The 22,584-nt window shown below is 49.3% G+C and overlaps 1 protein-coding gene across 2 annotated transcripts in view; it reads right to left on the bottom strand.

Moving 5' to 3' along the window:
* Window positions 1-22,584, bottom strand: part of Klhl29 (kelch like family member 29) — a 304,108-nt gene that overhangs the window by 110,971 nt on the left and 170,553 nt on the right. For both annotated transcript variants that reach the window (XM_041642969.1, XM_041642960.1), the window contains one exon: window positions 19,626-19,955. In XM_041642969.1, coding sequence (XP_041498903.1) covers window positions 19,626-19,910 — 285 coding nt within the window. In that variant the 5' untranslated portion in view covers window positions 19,911-19,955. The remainder of the gene's footprint in view (window positions 1-19,625; window positions 19,956-22,584) is intronic.

Below are 22,584 nucleotides of genomic sequence, written 5' to 3'. Positions count from 1 at the left end.
AAATGAGGTAGGGGCTGGAGGAGCATCTGCACCCTGGGTATGGAATTTCCTTTTGTGTGTGTGTGGATAAAGGTCGTTTGGAACCAGACAGCAGTCACGGGGACCTAGTCTCCCAAATATGTTGAATTATATCCTTTCATTTTATGTCTAGTTTAGCACAACCGAAAACAAACGGAGGATTTTCTGAGGTCACTGTCCATGTGTGAGTCCTACTTAACAGTCAGTTTGAGAGTTCCTCCAGCAATTCTCAAGCTTGGGTTGTTGGTGGCGGGGAGGGGGGGTTGTTCCTAGAAAGGTCAGCTGTCCCTATCATGTCTCACATAGTTCTGTCCCTTGACTGGCCCAAAGGTTGAAGAAGCTTATAGGGTCACATGGCAGCCATTGTCACCAAGGGCTATCAGGCACAGCTCTCAGTGGCATATCCTCCTGAGCTCTGCTTGGTCTAATTTTAAACTCTTTCCCATGGCAAAGCCACTTCTGCTCCTGAGAAGGGACTGCGATTGCTGGTGGCTTGGCACCGCCTTCTTTCTGTTACCCCTTGAAGCCTTTCAAAGTACCCCCCATGCTTCCATTTACATATGGGCCCCTCTCCTCAGTGAGTTCAATAACCCAAAAAATCTGAGCAGTCTGGCAGGGGTGGGGTAAGGGGTGGGAAGCAGGGGAGGACAAAGTTAGTGGTGCAATAGATAGCCTTGGTGGAGATGGAGGTCAGACCCTTTCCTTGGGTTCAAACATAGCCACCCCTTAGCCTTGAACTCCTTGGAGCCGCCCCCTTCCTGCGACTGTGCAAATGTTCAGCTTCACCTCCATGCGGCCAGCAGCCAGCGGCCGGCAATCCATCTGTTAACACACTGGCCAGACTAGGGCCTGGTGGCATCGAAGTGACCCAGAAGTAGGTCTAATCCTCTCTTCTAAATGTGCTTAATACCATTGATAATCTTGTCACATAAATCTCCCGGTTAGCAGTGAGCTGCAGCTATCGTCACCAGACTCCAAGAATCTTTCAGGCAGGGATTCTGCCTCCTGCTGTCTATCTCCTTTCTTATACCCATCCCAGCTGCCATGTTGCCCGAACGCTTGGGAGAACCGCCCTGACCTTTCCGGGCTCTTTTCCCAGAACAGCTGCTTGCCGGTTAGGCCAACTAAGCCTGGTTATTCCCTCATTCTTGAGCTTCGCCGAGGACCTGCTGCACATCTTTGGCACATGTGAGCTCCTCTCATGGCCACATCTGGCGCCATGTTTAATTTGCATTGTTTCAGAGGCTGGAAGTAACGTTTTTGGTGATGGTGGTACTGGTGTGTGTGTGTCTCTGTGTGTGTGTGTGTGTGTATGTGTGTGCAGATGAGAGTACTGTGTGTGTGCGTGTGTGCAGATGAGAGTACTGTGTGTGTGTATGTGTGTGCAGATGAGAGTACTGTGTGTGTGTGTGTGCAGATGAGAGTACTGTGTGCGTGTGTGTGTGTGCAGTTGAGAGTACTGTGTGTGTGTATGTGTGTGTGCAGATGAGAGTACTGTGTGTGTGTATGTGTGTGTGCAGATGAGAGTACTGTGTGTGTGTGTGTGTGCGCAGATGAGAGTACTGTGTGTGTGTGTGTGTGCGCAGATGAGAGTACTGTGTGTGTGTGTGTGTGTGCGCAGATGAGAGTACTGTGTGTGTGTATGTGTGTGTGCAGATGAGAGTACTGTGTGTGTGTATGTGTGTGTGCAGATGAGAGTACTGTGTGTGTGTGTGTATGTGTGCGCAGATGAAAGTACTGTGTGTGTGTATGTGTGTGTGCAGATGAGAGTACTGTGTGTGTGTGTGTGTGCAGATGAGAGTACTGTGTGTGTATGTGTGTGTGCAGATGAGAGTACTGTGTGTGTGTGTGCAGATGAGAGTACTGTGTGTGTGTATGTGTGTGTGCAGATGAGAGTACTGTGTGTGTGTGCAGATGAGAGTACTGTGTGTGTGTGTGTGTGAGAGAGAGAGAGTATGTGTGTGCAAGTGAGAGTATCACCTCGGATATTCTTTGTCAAGCATTGTCTACCTTGTTTTTTGAGACACGAGGCATCATTGGCCTGGAATTTGTCAGGCAGGTGAGTGCAGCTGGCCGCTGAGCCCCATGGATGGATTCTTTCTGTTTCTCATATTCAGTGTTAGGATTGCAGGTGTGTACTTCCATGTCTTTTTTTTTAATGTGGGTTCAGGCTCACATCTTTGTTTATTGACTGAACCATGCCCCCAGTCTACTTTCTAGACAAAATGCTGTTCCCATCCCACTTCCTTTATCCGTCTCCTGATTCCAGTGACTCCTCCGGCCTCTGTGCTCTTGGTCCATCAAAAGCTCTGCTTCAGCCTGGTCAAGTTGGAGTTAACAGTGTCCTCAAAGGCTTGGACAGAACTCACTGTCCTTATGTTCCTCCAAAGATACTAAGGTTAAGTCATTACATTCCTTCCAAGAGTTACAAGAGTTACATTATTAGCGTGAATACTAGGCAATGCCAATGCTATCTAAATGCAGGCCACCCCACATCAAAGGTGCTTGTGTTCTAATGCCCAATGGGCAAACTCAGGTATGTGTGTGTGTGTGTGTGTGTGTGTGAGAGAGAGAGAGAGAGAGAGAGAGAGAGAGAGAGACAGAGACAGAGACAGAGACAGGGAGGCATAATGTACAGCTGTGCTGGCCAGCCTTGATTGACAAAAGAACAAACACCCCATGAAGCAGAACGAACGTCTGCCCTACCATGGCACTGGGTTCAGCAACAGCTGGGTAAACAAGTGAACTGCAGGCTAATTTCATGCCCAGACTCCAGGAGCACTGGGCAAAGACGCATCCCAGATGCTGGAAGCTGACACACGTCTATGTGGCATCCCACATCTTCTGCAATCGGCCCCTAAGGCCTGGCTGACATTTGGGTCCAGTCTCCTCCAGGCAGGTGTGTGGGCATGCCAAGGCCTTCTGCATCACAGGAGACCCACCCTGGTACACGGACATGCTTTCTCGGTAGCTGTGCAGTGGGCAGCAGGAAAGAACCCACTCAGGGACAAATTGAAATGGGAGGAGTGTCACGTCCACAGATTCGCCACACTTCTTTTCTTTTTCATTCCAATCTGATAGAGAGGCACAGATGGTGGCAAAGAGAATTTTATTATGAATGACCACAGTAAAAAGAGGAGAACGGTCAGCATTTGGAGCTTCTGTTTGGCCTGTGTGGTGCTTTGATTTCAAGAACTTCCTTGGTGGCTCTCCCAACTTGAGACCAGCCATGTTCATTTCCCCTCTCTGACACAGCAAGAGATCCCACTGAGGGCTTGCTGTAAATGGAGGCCATGCAGAGGTCTCACCCCCACTCCCTGCTCTGTACCCTGTAGCTGGCTCTGTACACAGAGGTGATGCGTGAACCCTTGGCATTTCCTGAGGGACACTGCTGTGGGTAGCGAGGGGTATCTGCTAGTGGTGCAGTTTTCTGTTTTAATTGCCCTTTGGAAGGCTGCCAAATTGAGTCCATATGTTCCAGGAAGCAGGCCCACAGTGAAAACATTCCACGTGGAGGGAAAGGCTGAAGGTGTTTCATTTCCACACAGCGGTGGGCGGACTCGCAGGTCATAGCACCACTCAGGAGCCCCCCTTGGGCACAATGATTTCCCAAGGCTGCTGTAATGGAGGACCCCAGAATGGGCGCCCCAAAAGCAGAGCTTTGTTCTCTTATGGTTCTGCGGGGCCAGAAGTCCAAAGTCAAGGAGTTGGATAGGCTGGATTCCTTCCTGGAACTCCAGAGCAGAATCCTTCCCTTCTCTTGGTTTCTGGTACCTCTATCTGGACTCTAGTCGCCACTCAGGCTTCACATGGCATCTTCCATCCACCACTGTGCCAACCCACTTCTGTTTTCTTATAAAGTCTATTCTTGCATCAGGAGCCACACAGTTAAAGGTGACACCCTCACCTTAATTAGACCTCTCAAGGCCCACCTCTAGCAGAGGTGACACTTTGATAGGTGACAAGCAGTGCTGAGGACAGTGAGGACAGTGAAAGTCCTTCTGGTTTTCCCAGCTAAGAAGATGGGCCTGACCCCTGAGCCAGGTGAGCTGGGGAGGTGCCCTGAGGCCATGACTAAAGAATCCAGGTGGACGGGTATTGAAGGGGTACTATTTAATCTACTACAATGGGCAGGTTACCACACGGCAGTATTTTAACACCCTGACTCTGCTTTATCATTCACTCGAGCGTTACAAAGAAGTGTCAAATTTCTTTGGAATGCGTCCATCCTAAAGGACAGCTCTGTTCTCTGTCTGGGATGCCTCCAGACACGCACAGGTGAGGGGAGAGGAAGTTGTAGCACAGAGGATGGAGCCCCCCCCCCCCACACACACACCCGCTGCTGGCATTTTAGCATCCAAGAAGGTCCCCAATGGTGGAAAACAACCCAGGCAGCCGACAAAGCTGTTGCCAGTCCACCAAACCTTCCACTCCATTCCCTTGAGCTACAGGAACCTTGGGCCCTCTCACCTACTCCTAGCTGAGTGTTGGGGTTTAGAAATGTTAAATAACAATAATAACAATAACACATCTGCGTGTGACGCTTTCATAGCCGATCTATCATTTTCCTACTTTATTTCGGAGACTTTAAGAACGGTGCCCTTCCTGCACAAAACATCAGGGTGCATTTATATTAAAAAATGAAACTAATTAAAATGTTTGAAAACCATAAACCACCCCACCATAAAACAGCAGCAGCCCGATTTTTTCCAGTCTAAAAAGATTTTTCTTCCTCATTTTGTGGTCCGCTTGGATGAGCAAACCCCTGGAGTGGGAAGGCTGGAGGAAGTACGAGAAGTGTTCCCGTGCGAGGCCTCTGGTGAATGCTGGCTCTAAGGGACAGCTCCACACTTTGCTGGCACCATAGGTGTGTGTGTGTGTGTGTGTGTTGCCATTGTGTGAAGAGTCTCTATGTGACAAGAGAGGTCATACGTGACAAAACAGGCCAGGTGTAAGCACCTGCTAAGTGAGGATGACTATGAAGGCTGCCTGAAGTCCTGGAGGGACCAGGATCCAAGATGGCTGGAGGGAAAACAGGCTGAGCTGAGAGATGAAGACCTGGATGAAGATCAGTCATAAACTAAGAAGGGTCAAAGCTGGGTCGGGCTGTACCTCAGTACAAGGGGCAGCGGAGGCCGTCCTAAGAACCTGAGAAGGATCATCAGGCTATTGAGGCCTGAATGTTGATTCCTTCCATTTTCTCAGATGTAAGTCTTTATTTTAATTTGCTTTTGGAATTTTAAACACAAGGTAATATTTGCGTTTCATTTGCAGGCACGACCATCCCTGGCGTATGTTATCTACTTACTATTGGCCCAGCAACAGGCTAGACTTTCTGCCTGGCATTTCTTGACTATACCTGAACCTGCTAAGAGGTAGTGTTTTTGTCGTCCCCAATATAGACAGGAGCAAGACAAAGCCACAGGATGATGAAGCAAGTAACCAATGGCAGGAAACTCAGGCGTCTACGTTCTTCTTGGCACAGACACACATCTGCTCCAGATCACTTGTGCAAGAGGCTGGGGTGTGCAGCTGCTATCCAGCTGGGAGTGTGTGTGTGTGTGTGTGTGTGTGTGTGTGTGCAGGAAGAGGTGAGAGACAAAACTTGGGGATGTCAGTACAAATCTATTAATTGGGATATAAAGAAGGCTGATGGAAGACATTGCTGGGAGACTCTCTATCCCGTTGATGAGATGTATTGGGTCTGAACTATGAGGGAGGAGGAGAAACAGGATGGATGATGGAGAACAGACGTAGTGGGAGGTGGACTTTGGAGAGTCAATGGGCAGTAGTGGGGACAGTGAGAGACAGGGAAGAGTTCAAATGAGATGCTTCCTGAATTAGACAGCCAGGTGGGTAGTAGGCTTGACCCCTGAGCCAGGCACATAGTGGGAAACCTAGGTGTAGGGTGAGACAGAGAGCTTGGCTCTGGGCATTTGACATTGGAGGCTTTAGGTAAACACAAGGGAAATTAACTATAAACCAGAGGAATGGGATTAGTCTGAGTTCAAACCTCATTTCCCACATTTTATGAGCTACAATACTGAGCAAGTTTCTAGGCTTCCCGAGACTCAGTTTCCCAGTGTGAATGAGGGCACTTACCACATGGAATTGTAAGATCTCAGATAAAATGTGTAAAGCTCTTCACATAGTACCTGGCTCCAAAAATGCTTTTAAACAATAAAGACAGAAGAAAACAGTAACAAACAACTATAATTCCAATGACTAACATACAACGTTGGTTGGAAGCCAGGACTACTGAGGACATGGGTTCTGGATCTGAGACGTGAAGTGTTGTAGACAGAAGTTTCTCTCTGGCCCAGTCCTGCAGCCATTCAGCCTCAAATAAACACACAGAGGCTTATACTAATTATAAACCATTAGACCTACTGCTCAGGTTTATTAATAACTAGCTCTTATGACTTAAACTTGCCTTTTCTTAGTAAGGCATTCTCATCTTGCTTCCTCTGCTTCTGGCTGGTGACTGTCTCTCTGTCTTTCCTCTTCCCAGAATTCTCCTAGTCTGGTTGCCTCACCTCGTTATACTTCATGACTGACTACTGGCCAATCAGTGTTTTATTAAACCAATATGAGTGACAAATCTTTACATTGTACAAGAACATTACCCCACAGAAGAGTGTGAAAGTGGATAACCCCTCATTTCATGGAATCACAGCAATTGTTTTACAAAATGCCTTAGTTTGGGATTCCTTTAACCAGGGATATGCTATGTGCATTTCAGTACAGATGTGACTTATCAGTAGACTATGATGTCACAGGGTGAACAAGAGGCAGCCATGGAGCTGCTCAGAAATGAGACCACCACCCAGGAAAGGCTGAATGTGATTTCAGAAGTGCACAGCTATTTTTTAGCAAGGCAAGTGGATTTCCATGACTACCTCTTCTTCCCACAATTCAATGTGATCATTCAACACAGATTTACTGAGCACATAACAGGCAAATGTGAGGTACGAGCAATTCAGAAACCTGGGAAGACAAGGTCTTCTGTCTCAAGGACCTACATTCCGGAGGGAGACAGATGAGTGGAGAGGAGAAGGTCACACGATGAAGGCCATGGTCAAAATAACAGACTACAGAGTATGTCTTAGACACCATTGTCGGAGATTTAAATTATTTAAGCACCCCTGCAACTCCAATGAAACCGACAGTACAGTGATTTCATTTTATAGAAGAGGAAACCAAGCTGGCGAGAGAGCAAATTAACAGGCAAAAGTCGCACAGCGAGGATGCAGAGGAACGAGGATTCAGACGCGTGTCGTGTGATCAGTCTGGGCTGCTGCCCCATCACTGTGTAGACAGAGGTGTGCTAATTACCTACGCAACCGGTGTGCAATCGGTATCCCCACTGATGTGATGGGCTAACCAACCGATCCTTTCATGCTGTGTGTACAGAAAATTTGTTGGACCTGGCTGCCTTCCGGGCATTAGCCACCTCCTCCTCCTCCTTTTGTAGCCCTCAGGCATGCCAGCAGACAGAAGTCAAAGGGGAAATTGTGGAACAAACAACACGACAAGGTGAAAACCATGTCATTTACTGATGCTCTGCTGTTTCAGAGAAGACCCTGGAGTATCTCTTCAGCTCTTAGAGCCCATCCATGGAGCTATCTGAACAGCCAAAGCCAAAGATCGTGATGGGAATCTACCTGGATCTCCTTCTCCTATTCTCCTCTCAGGTTGGCTATGGGACACCTCTGATCCATGCCACGTTCTTGGTTTTGCTAATAGAAGACAGAGCCTGACCCCATCCAGGGAGTTATGCTTACCTTTTATGGAGCCCTGTGGTAACATCACAGCCTGAGCGGACATTGAGGATCCCAGTGGAGCATCCTGAAATACTCCAGGCTGCCTTTCAGGCAGAGCCTGTGGGATCGATCAAGCACTCAGACAACAGGTGGTAAGAGCCCTCAGGCTTGGAGAGCAGAGCTGAGGAGCACACCTGAAAATGGGTGGTGGCCAGCCAGAGCCCATCCACCAGGGATGAAGTTGCTGGCGTCTGATGGATTGCCTGGCTTTGTTGGAGTTAGGGTCTTTGTCGCTCAGGGAGCCAGAGGTGGGCAAGTGGAGGGAAAGCAGCTGCTGGCTCCGTGATGGTCTCAGAGCCCACCTGGTTGCCAACCGTGAAACTAATGTTGTTTCAGGGATGGGAGACAAGGGACATGGAATATCTGGGCTTCCCAAGATTTGGCAGGAGAAACACGGAGTCTAAGTGTTTGATGTGGCAGTTACTAATTTCTGCTGGGAGGAGGCAAACCCTCATTCTGCAGGGCCTGCAGACCTGCCAGGTGTGCATCTTCCCCGCGGTCCTGTCAGCTCCACAGGCTCCCTCAGCCTGGTGGGGGAAACTGCTGGGGCCTCAAAAATGGATCATCCCAAATTTTGAGCACCATTTTCTTCCTCAATTATTTACAAGGAACGCGATGCGCTGTAATGGAGTCTAATTCATGATGCGTTTTAATGCTTTTATAACACAATATTCTCAACACTCCCCCCTAATCTTAGCAGATGACAAGTTGCCACTATTGAATTCCCATTAATATGAATTACGGGCACAATATATTTTGCCCAATATAATTTCCTCAGCCTGATATTTTGAGGGAATGGAAATCACCCCCTCAGCATGTTTCTGATGGAGAGGAGATGGTGGGGAGGAAAGTTGGTTCCTTTGCCAGGGTGGGTGTTAGTAGGTGTGCTGGGTGGAAGGTGAGATTCTAGCTTCCTAGATAATGAATCTTTCCTCCTTTATTGCCTTCTCCTCAAGGTCAGACTCATCAGAACTGGGGAGGATTCCACCCTAAGCTGAGTGGTCCTGCATCTTGACCCCAGGTCCAGAGCTAGGTGGACTCTTGGGGCCACATAACCCTGGATCTTAAGTGACTTCTCAAAGATCATGTAAGGACAGTAGTGAGGACACACTGTCAATGGGCAAAGTCACTGAGAATGGTGGCTAGCTCACAGCAAGCTAGCCCACATAATGGGACAGACTCATGGTACATTTTGGGTCTTGGCTGGTTTACTGACACTCTTAATTAGTGCCTGAGATGGTTTGTAAGAGCTTGGGGTCAGTATGCTCTCACTTCCAGGGAGCCTCTTGAAGCTGAGGTTGTAGTCACCTGCACCCCTGCCACAGCACAGCTGAGACTCTTGGCGGTGTTAGAGGTATTGACCCTGAACACAGCTCTTGATGATGCTAGCGCTCTCCCGATTTCTCCCGTTTCAGGGCCTGGCTTTCCTACTGTGCATGGGAACTAAGGACCATTTGAGCAGCTGTGGTTGGGGAAGAGAAAATGGAGCTCAGTCTCACTTCCAGGGCAAGTCTGCCCAGTGGTGTGTCTGTGCTCTTGGGTGATTGTGGGCAAGAAACATAGTTTGTCTCCTCTCTCAAGTGAAGGCAATAGAAATGCTATTGAAGATTAGCATGGGGACTAAAGGAAAGAGTGTGGGCAAAGTTCTAGAAGCGCTTGGAACAAAGTGATTACCGCACAAGTGCTAAACTAAGACAGGGTCATGTAAAAAGCTGCCTTGAGGATGGGGGAGATGGCTCAGTAGGTGGAAGACTCGCTGCATCGAAGTGACGACCTGAGATTGGGATCCCAGAATGCATGGAAGGCGGGACATGATAGCAACACAGTTGTAAGCTTAACAAATCCCGTGGTGAGACGGCACAGTCCCTGGACGTTCCGAGACCAGCTAGCCTGGTATACTGAGAAGAATAGGAGAACCTGGCTTCAGGTGGAAGGTAAGGAATAATACCCAAAATAGCCTCTGACCTCTATATGGCATGTATGCACCCATATGCACACAGGAATATGCATGTGCATCCACACACACACACACACACACACACACGAGAAACAGCTGTAGCGAAGTAAGCAAGTGGAAAAACATCTGAAAAAAATGTAAATGTGTAAGGAGAAGGTTGTAATGCCAGGATCCTACATGCTTTGAGGATGTAGGGTGTAAAGAAAAGAGATGCTTCACAGGGATAAAGTTCCTACTGCCTATATCACCTCATCATCTGAATGTGGGTACCAACACTGGGCCAAGACGCTCACCATGTGGTCCTGCCTTCTTTATCCTCACCATGGGCAGCGCCACCACAGTCCTTTGATGAACAGATAGGTAAAGACGATGTAAAAAGCATTTATCCTCCCTTGCCCAATGGTAGAGGCTCATGAGTGAATAAATGCACAGGTGAGTTCATTCATCCTGCTCTCAAACAGGTACTAAGAGCCTTTCCTTGTTGAGCCTCACTTGGAGGATCTTACATTTAGTAAGGAGATAAATGAATATGCACTATGTAGTTATCCTAATAGGACCATAGCAGCACTGTTAGGGGAATGAGGGAAATAATAGCAATTTTCCTCGCCACTGATGTGGTCATACTTAGGCTGTTGGTTGTAGGGAGAACAGGAAATCTGGGCAGACACGGGAAGGAATTACGATTCTAGGAAGAAGAAGTGGCAAGTGTAAAGTCCCCAGTGCATGAGAGATAGTTGAGGCATTGTAGTCTGACTTTGGGGTGTGTGTGTGTGTGTGTGTGTGTGTGTGTGTGTGTGTGTCTGTGCGTGAGAGTGTGGATGTGTTGGGAGATTTTCCTTAGACTGAAACAGAGTCTCCCTAAGAAGATGGCAGCAAAACCATGCTACGGCACAGATGCTTCAGGAAGCATCTGGAAGCAAACTTCCTGCACGTAGCAGTCAGTACTCACGAGTGGCTGATAGGGAACCAGCGCTCACAGTAGCCACCGCAGTGGTTTTGGTGGCCCTGCTTTAGGTAAGGTCTAGGAGATGGAGGGACCGCGAACTGTTTCTTATGAGTCACTCTTACGGCAGAGGTGGCTTTCACTCATTTATTTCTTAGCCTATGCACACAAGAGTCCCCAAGGCAAGCTGCACCGTGGCTCTGGTGTCAGGTTTCTGGAATGTTCCATTCCTGTGTGTTGGCTCCATCCTCAGGCTCACAGTATGATGGCAACTACATGTCAAGGCATCGCATCCAGAAATGACAAGATCCAAAGTAAAGAGTTGTTTTTCTTGGGACTCTTTCTTAGGGGCAAAAAAAGCTCTCCCAGAAGCCCCCATGATATCCTGGCCAGAACTGGGTCACATGACCCTTGCAGACCTCGATAAACGGGCAGGAACAATATCAGATTACATACCTATTTCAGAATCATTGCAGTCCCAACTGTGACTTGGATCTGTTGATCTCAGACCTAGGCATTAGATGCTGAACCAGAAAGATGTCCATTTAAAGGTAGATGGAGAGAAAACAGATGCTGGGCAGGTGACCAGCAGCATTTGCCATAGACAAGGATGAGGTCTTTTCAGGAGTATTTTCTAGTTGGGCTCACCTCTGAGCCTGTTACCGTTCCACCCCCAAGTCCCATCTCTCCCACCTGCCATAGGGCCACTTCTGACCTGAAGTCAGGATTCTTTAGTAGGTCAAGAACTGAGATCATGTTCTGTACGCGTCTGCTCCTTAGTCAGGTGAACCTCATTTAGATGCTTTTCCAGACTACATAGATATCAGTGCCATATGTGGCCCAGGGCTAACTACACATCCTCTTGTTCAAGACGCTAATCTTGAGTGTGGAAGACATTGTAGCCTACCTTTCACAGCCAGTGAGAAACATAGCCAACTTGTGCCCAGAGAACGAAAGAGGACAAGGGTAGGAGAACAAGGTGATTGAGTAACCCAAGAAAGACACTTGGAGCCTTAGGAGGAGGTGTGTGTGGCCAATAGGAGAAGTTGTCGAGAGGTGGGTGGCAGCTAGCTGCTAATAATTGGATTCAGGGTGCAGGGGCAGATTGGCTTCTGCCTCCCACACATGCATCTGGCTCCAGCCCCAGCTCCATGGCTTCCTTCTCTCGGTGCCATGGTGTACATGGTATTCCCCTTTCTCCAGGAAGCAAAGGAGGGGTGAATGGCACATCAAGATCCCGGCTCACATGCTTAGACTAGTTCTCGGGGCTCCTTATTTACCAGAGGGAAATGAAGTACTGGCCCGTGGATTCCAGAGAGGTGAATTCACAACACAAGTCAACATACCACGTTTCCTTCTCTGAAATGGAGGGGACTCTGGGGGGGCGGGGCAGTGGAGCAGAAACCACACTCAGGTGTCAGAAGCCACCCTGGTATTTGTTCCCTGAGTTATTTTTGGCCCTGCAGACAGCTCCCTGTAAAAAATGGGCTGGGCTCTGAAAGTTCATTGGTGATTTGGCTGTTTAGATTTTGCAACATAGTTTCCCTATGAAAAAAAATCCTCTGTGACAGACGGTGATGAGACTTCCAAGCTAGTCCTCCAAAGCCTATTTAACCCATAACGTAGCTAAAGCTCTGTCCTTGTGCAGTGAGGAAAAAAATGTTTAAATTCAACATGAGTAATTAAATAAAACAGAAAACTGTTATAACTGAGTGAGAAGTAGATTTGTGTTGATCTTGCACGATGCTGCTCCCAAAATCCGTCTGGAAGGAGGAGCCCTTTTGAGGGTCTGGGCGGGGACTGTTTCAGATTTATTCCACTAAGGGAAAGAGGCATCAGACTGTCGAGTCTAGGGCTGAACATTTGTGTCACGCTGTTACCTCTCGTTCCTGATTTCACTCTCTTCCTGGAGTCTGCCTGGGAGAATGTTTCCCTGCGTGGGTTTTCATGGGGACAAGCCCATGAAAGGCATCTCCTGGGGGTGGTTTTCATTTTAAGTTAAAGCCAGCAGGCTAGGAATGGTGGTGCATGCCTCTAATTATTAGCAGTTGGGCGTCTGAGGTCAGAGAACTATTGTGAGTTTGAGGCCGGGCTGAACCACACACAGTGAGAGTCAGGTTAGCCGGGGTTTCAGACTGAAACCTTATATCAAAACAAAACAAAACAAAAAATTAAAACAAAACAAAAGACAAGCAAACAAAACAATAACAGCAACAGCAATCCCAAATTGCTAGGTTAGTATCTTCTTTGTGCATTTCGTGGGGACAGCGGTGTCTCTGTCTCTCCAACTCGGGGAGGGGAGTAGTAACAGGTCAAATATGGCCTTCAGGATAAAGGGCAAAGTCTTGGCCAGCTGTAGGCTCTTGGCACCCTCAAGGTGTGATCCCCTAGGAGCTAAGGGGACAGCCTCTTTAGCAGCATAGGTCTGTGTCTGAAACCTCGCCATCATTGTTCTGTATACACAGGATGTAACATTGGGATGTCTAAGTTATGAGTATCTCATCCTGATACCCTGTCTCAGGCGAGGTGGTTGGAGTAGTAGGTGGATCCTATGCTTTCTGCCTGGGGCATAAAAGCCTTAACTAGAAGCCGGAAGACAGATAACCCAGCATAAATAACTGTGCTGGGGACCTGCGGTTATTTCATGAAAATGATCACAACTCTACCCATCCATGCATGATGCCTGCCTCTAGCAATGTGGTGTTGCAGTCTCCCCCTTCTCTCCTGGTTTCTGGCTTGGGGAGGCTACTTGCTTTGATTGATAGGTCTTTAGCTTCATGCTAAGGCTAGAAAAGCACCCGGGCACTGCTTTTGTCTTCTTGTTGCCTTTGAAACCCCAAACCACCATGCGAATGACGCTGAGCCAGCCAGAAGTCACGCTGAGAAACGAGGTCCCTGGTCTGACTGTCCACAAGCCACAGATGTGGGGAACGAGACAATCTTATCACTGGAGCCCAGCTGAGCCAGCCCTGCCTGTACCCTCAGAACTGTGGTGAGATCGAGCCACAAAGTCCAAGGGTCATTGTTGAACAGCAAAACTAACTTGTACACCCTGCTGCCTCCTGTCCATGGCGTCTTGTGTCTTTCCTTTGTAATCCCTCACAGGCTTTTATCCAGGCTTATGGTCTATCTCTTAAAAATGTAGTAAAAACACACATGCTTCTCCCTCTTTAGTCAAAAAACTGAAGTTCAAGCCACACAGGTTTGCCCACCCCAAAAGGCAGCCTTGAAACGAGTGTTTTGGAGAGGTGACATTTCTCATTTCTGTACACACTTGGTGACTGACAGATGGGTTTTAAGTCGATGAAGATACAATCCACACTGTAACTGTGACTTAAGGTGCAGGCGAAAGCCATTAGCTCGGTACTAACACATGCAGGCTGTCTCCCAACGCTTTATCTGACCTGATAATTTATCACAAGGGAAATCAAGAATACTCGTTGGTAGATCAAGGCCTGGCCTTCAGGCTGAAAATCACGCGCAGTGGGGAAAGGTCCTAGGAGAAGGGTGGGGGTCACTCATCCAAGCCCATTGCTTCACAGCCTTGATTTCTAACACGAGTGAGTGTACAAGAGGCAGGAGAGCTGAGAATGCAGACCCCAGAACCACGAGACAGTAGGGGCTGTGCCTTACACTCGAGGTGGTTCCCTGATGCCCACGGAAACCCCAGGTCATCCTCCTAAAAGGAACAATCCCTGGGAAGCTGAGGTGAACCTCTGGGCAGATGCATTCTTTATGAGCAGTTTCCAAGTCTGACAGCCTCCAGTGCTCATAAATGTCACCCCCCCCCCCCCAGGAGTATGGTACTCTGTGCACCGATTTCCTAGCCCCTGCAAGCTTTCCCCAGGCTTCTAACACAGGCTACCATTGCTGCTTCTTAGCTAGATTTATGTTCAAAGGCTGAGTTCCAAGGGCTGATGGGAATGTCTCAGCCTGAACGCCCCTGACCAAAAGGAAAAAGAGGCCTCATACATTTATTTTGCGGGCATCTGTGAGGATTCTCCAGTCTATTCTTTCAGTAGCAGAATTGCATTTTATGAAGCTATCCCTTTTCTGTTTCATCTGTCAAGCAGGTTTGCTGAGAATAATTTAAATTTCATGCAGCAGCAACTGCAGGGCACTGGTGCCCTCCTTCCGTTCTCACAAACAGGCCTGGCATGGAGCCATGCCTTCTCCTCAGAATTGCCCTCCCCAGTGCCCAGACAGCCAGTGGGAGTAGGAGTGTGGCGATGGCCCTGTTCCTCAGTTTCTCCTCCTGCCACATCAGAGGGGAATAGAATAGTTCCTTGAACCTCCCAGCAGCGCCACCAGGCTGACTTGCCCCAGAGGAAGAGCTATGCACATAGACCCAACTGCTAGTTGTATATATGTGTGTGTTTGTGTGTATGTGTAAGTATGTGAGTATACATGCATGTGTGTGCAGATACATGCGGAGGTCAGAGGCAGACATTAGAGATCAGAGGTTGATAATGAAGGTCAAAGAGGTTGGCATAGGAGGTCAGAGGTTAACACCAGTTGTTTTCCTCAATCATGCTTCACCTTAGGTTTTGAGACAGATTCTCGCACGGAACCTGGAGTCCCCCGATTTGACTAGATTGGCTGGATAGTAAGTCATAGGGATCCACCTGTCCTTGCCCACCTAGCACCGGGATTAGAGGCCTATACTGTCGTGCCTGGTTTTTTATGTGAGTGCCAGGGACCTACACTCAGAACACAGGAGGCGTTCCTAGCCCTAAAATGAGCTTTGATTGACTGCTTACTCGGCAGCACTTATCATTTCAGGGTTTCCTCCACACATTAATTTACATAACCCGAAAGTTAAACACACTATTATCATTTCCATTCTATAGATGCAGAATCTGCAGCCGCGCTTGCAAACGGCAGGACTCAGTTTCAGTCTGTCTGACCCAGAAGCTCCCGCCAGCTGTGCAGCGAGAGCTGACATACTCTCTGGCTTACATTTTCCCTTCTGTGACATGAGACGCAAACATGCCCATTTTCTGTCCTGAAATTTAGAGTTTATGGTCACTAGGTGGGCTGGTGATGGCAAAAGCTGCTGTCACCCTCTTGCAATCATGGTTTCCATGGTGAACGGATGCTGCTTTGCAGCCTGGGGTGGAGAGAGCCGGCCTAGGCTGGTTCTGTCTTAAGAAATTGTTATGTTTTCTCTGAGCCTCACTATTCAGAGCTCCAAAAATGGGGCTGGCTGGGTGGTCTCCAAGAAAGCTTGCCTTAGGCTCTGGCAACTCATAAACTCATGTCCTGGAGGTTGGAGAGCAATGGGTACGCGTTGGGGAGTGGGAAGGTTTAGCCTTCTAGACCCTCCTGGTCATCTATCTTAGTATCCCAAGAGTCCACGCTTAGCCAACTGGTCTTTCATCAAAATATGCAGGAATTCTTTAGGCCATGGACAACTGAAGACACAGAAAACTCAAATCAGGCCTGGAGGCGTCACGACAAAAAGAATTGTCATCTCCTTGTGACCCCAGTCTCTGGGAGCATGAATGCCTTTCCAGACAAGAGCCCAGCCCCTCAGTCCTGACAGAGCAAGGACTAGCACTGGACATCTGGCATGGAGAGTGTCAGGGACGCCCTGAATACCAGCGCAAGGGATGTCTCCAAAGGCCCAAGAGCTGTCCCTGTCTCTAAGTAAGCTTGTGTTCCTAGGAGTGATCCTGGCCCATGAGGAGGGACACTGGTCTTCTCCACCGAGAGCCAGGTCAGTGACTTCAAGCAGCCTAATACACTCAGGACAGCAGGAACTCAGTCCTGCTTCTGATTCTGTCATCATTTTTTCCTCCCCGCACCTTCTGCAAGGTGGCATCTATACTTCCCTTTGAGGATCGAGCCTTCTGGGCTGATGAAAGAAATGAGATCCCCTGCCTTGGTCACCTGCTTGCCAGGTGTGCTGATTCAGCTTCAGTTGGGATCCGAGAAGCCATCCCTGTCCATCACCTCTTCCCTCTCTCTTCCCCTGCTAGCTCTACTTCCAGGTCCTCCTGAATCCCAACCACTCAAGCAATTCCCTTCCCCACTTGCTCAGGGCTCCAGCCTCTGTGCTTTCTCTAAAGAACCCCCTCCACTTTCTCCTGGGTGGTGACAGAAAGGAACACCTCTCCTCACAGTAGGACAGTCTCATTCATCCAGGGCCGATGCCTGTTGACAGCGGTGCCTAGAGGATGCACCACCAGACAGTGCCTGTTCTGTTCTGAGCACTTCATGGAACTCCATGCATGCAGTCGTCATGGTGAGTCTGGTAATCAGGGAATACCACCCAGCCCTAGAACTGAGCCCAGAGGGATCAGACAGTTTGATCAGCATCACTCAGCAAGAGGTGAATTGGAATCAAAATTTAGACAGTTTTCAAAGCCTAGCTTTATCTACTCCATGAATTCACCACCACTGACAGCTTCAACAGGGGAGAGACCTGCTCACACGGTCACACATTCATGTATATACTGGACCCATGATTTCCCCAACAGCAAGAGTCTCTCCTCAGGGGCTGCTTGGTGAAGAACTGGCTGGTTGACCAGGGAAACGGCTGACAGACACCTGGGTTTAGCCTGGGTGTCCACTGATGTAATCTTGGCATGGGGGTAGACACACAGGCTAGAGGACAGGCATCTGAGCCAGCGGCAGCAAGTCCGCAGTGACAGGAGGCACCATTGCCGACACCAGCGGTTCTCAAGCTTCCTGACGCTGCGATCTTCTAATGCGGCGCCCTCACGTTACAGTGACCCTTCAACCATAAAATTATTTCCATTGCTACTTCATAACTGTAATTTTTCTACTCTTATGAATCATAATGTAAACCTCTAGGGTATCTGGTATGTGACCCTGGCGAAAGGGTCTGTGTTTGTGACACACAGGTTAAGAACAGCTGGCCTACATCTAAGGTTGGTGCCCTCAATTGAGATCGCCACGGGCAGTCCTTTTGCTACTTCCCCACCCCGTCCCTGCATACAATTCTCTAGCAACCCAAAGACCTCAGCCCCTAACCAGATCCAAACCCAACCCTGTGGGTATGAAACTGCGCAGAAATGCTTGCACAGCAGAGATGGCATCTAATCTCTACGCTGTCAGATGCCATGGGGCTGACCATCCTGGCAGGCCTGAACTTCCACCCTGTCTCCAATTATGAGTTGGCCACTGGCTCGGTCCCCGTCCCAGCTGTTCTTTCCTGTCTGCCGCTTGTTCTCTCCCTCCCATGTGGCTGTGCTTTGGGGTCTGGCTAGTGAGGAAGGTTAGTGAATAGTGAGCTATTTTGGAGCAGATCAGGTGCCATGTGTCCAGGGAAGGGGCGGGTCATCCCTTCAGAGAGCCAAGGGCACCGCCTTTCACCTGGCAGAACCCTAAGGTACGTACTCAGAAGCACTCAGTCCTGGCTCTAAGGGATGGAAGCCATCAAGCACGTCCGTGGGTTTAGCTTCTCTCTCACCTGGAGTCCTGGCTGTTGGCTCCAGAGGCCGCCAGTCTCCAGATGGTGAACAGCTGGCCTTGAAGACTGTCTGCCAGATGTGGCCAGCAGGGCTGGCTGGCAGCAGGCTATCCTGGACAGAGGTCACCAATTCATAGTGGCCAGGGCCTGATGCCCAGGACAGAAATGTGTTTGGCTAGCCCGGGGAAGTGTGCCCAAATAACCTTCCGTCTCCGCTCCTATCTGGTATTATTTCCCTCCCTGCCTTGGTGGGGTGGTGTTTTCATAACAAGAAAATAAAATCAATAAGACACTGCAGCAAGATGTCAGTGTGCTGCAAGCTGGCCTCCAATAGCTCCATTGTCTTGGGTCTCCGCCGGCCTCTGCAGCCAGCAGCGCTGTTATTAATGGGAAACAGGGCTGAAAGGGAGTTTTGAAAATCGTAGAGACAAAGGCACCGAGCACCTGGAGAGCATCGTCCACCACCACAGCTACCTCACAATGGTCAGCCTGGGGCTTCCCGCCTTTAATTTCTCCTGCAACCTTTCTGAAAGCAGGAAAAGAAAAGCGTGCGCACACACACACATGCAGCACACACATACACACCCACAGGCACACATGCAGGCCCCGAGATGGCTCCTGGGAAGTGGTTCTGAATGGCTGGCAGAGCAAAGATGGCCTGCAGAGCCTCTGCCCGGCCAAGGGGGATGACGGGATGAATGTGTTTCTTGCCTTGGCCATCAGCTATCCCTCTGTGGCCCAGTCTGCCTGAAGGGCTCTGCGCAGCATGCAAGAGGGGGCTTCAGAGCCTGTCCGTTCAGTCCAAAGCCAGTCAAGAGCCTTGGCGACGTCAATATCCACATTCCGTTTTACACACACTGGCTTTTGCCACCATTCCTGAGGTTTCTCGAATGGTCACTTGCTAAAATAGGTGGAGTGATCAGGAGCTAATACGTTGCAGGCATGAGTTCGGGGTCCTCACAGGAAGTGCTGTAACTACTATGTCTGGGGACCCTCAGCAATGAGGCAGGCATGAGTACACACTGACCTTACAGGGTTGTTGTGAGGCTCATGGGGACTGCAGACATGAGAATCCCCACCGTGGTAATGAATCAACAATGGGCTCTTGACCCTGGGTGGCTACTATAGCAACTCCAGCCACTGATGACCTGCCGGGGACTTACATGGTTTTAGCCCTCCTATTTAGGGAAATGAGTATTGGCAAGTTGGCAAGACTCTTGTATCGCTCATTCAGTAGCGTTCAATCAGTACGTGGTCTTCTGACAAGTTAGTTACATATTGAAATGTCTGGTAAATTGAGGTCGTTTTAACCTTCAGAAACAATGGCAACGCATTTCATGGAGGCTGTGACCGTGGTGACACCAAGCAGGGAGTAAGGCCTCCTCTGTGCTGACCTGGACTTGACTTGTTGCTTGGCTCCTACCCAGAAAGGATACCAGGTCTTACCTTGGTGGTGACTGCGGAGGCCGAGCTGGCCACGAGACTGGTGATGGCTTCATTGCTGCCCGTCGTGCAGGGAGCCGGAGCTGTGGCGGGTGTGGGTAGCCGGGAGGGCACCACGGGCAGTGGTAGGAGGCCTGGTCGTGCGCTGAGACTGCTGGCTGTACCGCCGCCAGCCCCGGAGGTGACACTGCAGACACTGGTGGCCCCGTGGGTCCCATTGACACTCCACTCACGGCGGTCCCAGCCTACACGGTAATCTCTTTCGAAGCGGCTATGGTGCCTGGACATCTCGGTGGGCCGTGGCAGTTTCTCACAGGGAACCAGAGCCCGGACCTGTCAGCACAGAACACAGGAGGGCCGTTTAAGTGAAGAGTAGCTCTGCCTGGCCACAGGGAGGCGGCCACCACCAGCAGCGTATGTTCTGCCTCTGCTCTGGGTTCACTAATGGGTTTTCAAATACTAGCCAGTCTCAGAGTTTTGGTAAATCCTCGGTTATTTATCAGTCCCACTTCTCAGATGATGCAGAATTGATTGTTCAGGAGCACACGGCAGAAAATAATGGGCAGGATTTGAACCTGGTTACTGTCAAGACATCATTTTTAATTCTGCCATGCCACCCTGCCCTAAGCAACATGAAGTACACATCTTACTTATGGCAGGGAAGCATCGCCTGCTATCCCCTCTGGGATAGAAGACCTCTGCCTGCACACGCGCCAAGCACAGGTCACATGACCCACGTGTGTGCTCTCTTTAGAGTGGTCACAGCCTTGACTGAAAAGCTCTTTTGTCCCGTACAGTACTGTGAGGTAACGGTGCATGGTCAGCCATCAATTTACAGACAAGGAGACACACAGAGAGCAAGGGATCCCCACGAGGGCAGGGAACCAAGAGGTCTCCAAAAGATGTCAGCTTCCAGGGGTCAAGTCCTCCCTGAAAATCCCAACCCTATGATTCAGAGCTACGCTTCTGGGACCTCAGAACTCTGGCCTCTACTCCCTGCATCTCCCACGCGGCTTCCTGAGTATATGAACAGAAGGCCTTTCAGGGTTGTCATGGAGACTAGACGCACCATGGGACGGGAAGGGCCCTCTGAGTCACCAAGGACTGTGTTTTGCTCTGCATCACTATGATAGTGCTGGCTTCTACCCAGGCAAGGACGAGCTACTCCAGTCAGGAAAGAGACAAGACTGTAGAGGGTGGCGAGGACAAAGGGGAAAGGGCATGGCTGTGCCAGGGCAGAGATAAGTGGCTGATGGTGAGGGATGCCCTGCACTTCACACCCACAGTCCGGGTTGTGCCTAAGGACTTCCTGCGTTTTGGTCCTATTCCATTTTCCATCCACGTCCGGACTAGGCTCCTGTCTTCCATCCTGCCAGCCCGGTTCTGAAGTTGCTGGCTACTAGACAAGGCATTTATTTTTAAAATGACTATAAAACCCGAGCTTCCACTGGTCTTTGCATAACTGTCTTCATTGTCCAGGACTTGTGCATGAGAGCCAGAGCCTGTAACCCCGTCTAGGAAACCTGCTACCAGGCTCTGCTTCTGTGGTGGCCCAGCTCTGGGAGCCATTCTGTAAGGTGCACAGAACAGACTAAAGGCAGCCTGGGCTGAACCTGTCCCCACAAGTGGCAGAGCTGATAGGTACCATTGAAAATGGATGTTGGTTCCCTTTTAGTGTGTCATTGTGTGTCCAGATTCATAAAATGCCACAAGAATTCATTTAAAATATTGACTTAGTATTCCACATTGAAAAAAATTGTTTCCTCTGTGCCTTTGGCCATCCTTCACATTTTCCAAACTAAACTTAGTTCTACTTTTTTGATTCCTGTCTGCCCTGGAACCTGGTCCCATGTGGCCCCTGATGTGTCCACCCCAGAGGAACTTGCTCTTGCTGAGGTCACAGATGACATATTTAAATCCTCTGGAATATGAGGAAAATAATATTTCCTCCTCATTATTATTCTTTAATACTCTTTCTGGGTTCACCCCTGCTCCCCCACTGTTGAATCTGGCTCCCCTTGGATGATCCCACTCAGCAACTCCCCCTTACCCATGTCACTAAAAGCTACTTTCCCAGGGGTGCCCCTTTTAAGTATGTCCCTACTTTCCTTTAGCCTGCCCGGTGCCACCTGTCCACACTTCAGGTTCCTAAATGGCACAGGTCCCCAAATCAGCTTATTATTCTTCAGCCATTCTCATGAATGTCCTGCCTCAGAGACAGCCACCGTCACAGCTCAGGGTGGGTATCTGAGATCCTATTACCCCACAGGCTGTCAAATCTGCCCCCATCTGCTGGAAACTCCCTCTATGTAATCTTTCCATGTCAACTATATCAGCTTGGCTTCCTACACCCAATCCTGCCTTCTTACCCACTGCATTATTTTGAGATAGGGTCTCCTTATGCTGTTCAAGCAAGCCTAGAATTCTCTGTAGCTCAGGCTGGCCTAGAATTCTATGTAGCCTAGGCTGACTTCAAGATTGCCTGCTCTTTTCTACCTAGCTGTCCCCCCACCCAAGAAAGGGTTTCTCTGTGTATCTCTGGCTGCCCTGGAACACACTCTGTAGACCAGGCTGGCCTTGAACTCACAGAGATCCGCCTAACTTTATCTCACTGAGTGTTGGAATTAAAGGCTGGTGGTATACCCTGCCTTTAATCCTAACACTCACGGAAGAAGAGGCAGGAAGATCTGTGTGAGTTCAAGACTAGTCTACAAGAGCTAGTCCCAGGATAGGCTCCAAAGCTACAGAGAAACTCTGTCTTGAAAATCCAAAAAGCATGTGCCACCATTGCCTGGCCACACTATTTTAAAAGCACAAACCCAGTCATTATTCTTTCCTTTTCCATGCACAGAGCCCATCCTTTTGAATAAGGCTCCAACTCTCCCTGATGTCGCAGAAGACACTGGAGAGTTTAGACTGGCCCATTGTTCTACCACCTTTTCTCACTCCCAATGCAGAGGCA

The sequence above is a fragment of the Microtus oregoni genome, unplaced genomic scaffold, assembly GCF_018167655.1.
Source record: "Microtus oregoni isolate MIOR12 unplaced genomic scaffold, Mior012 000002F_ref0000024, whole genome shotgun sequence".
In the NCBI taxonomy this organism is placed as follows: domain Eukaryota; kingdom Metazoa; phylum Chordata; class Mammalia; order Rodentia; family Cricetidae; genus Microtus; species Microtus oregoni.
Note: the sequence above shows the minus strand (reverse complement) of the source record. Positions and strands in the feature narration are given on the sequence as shown.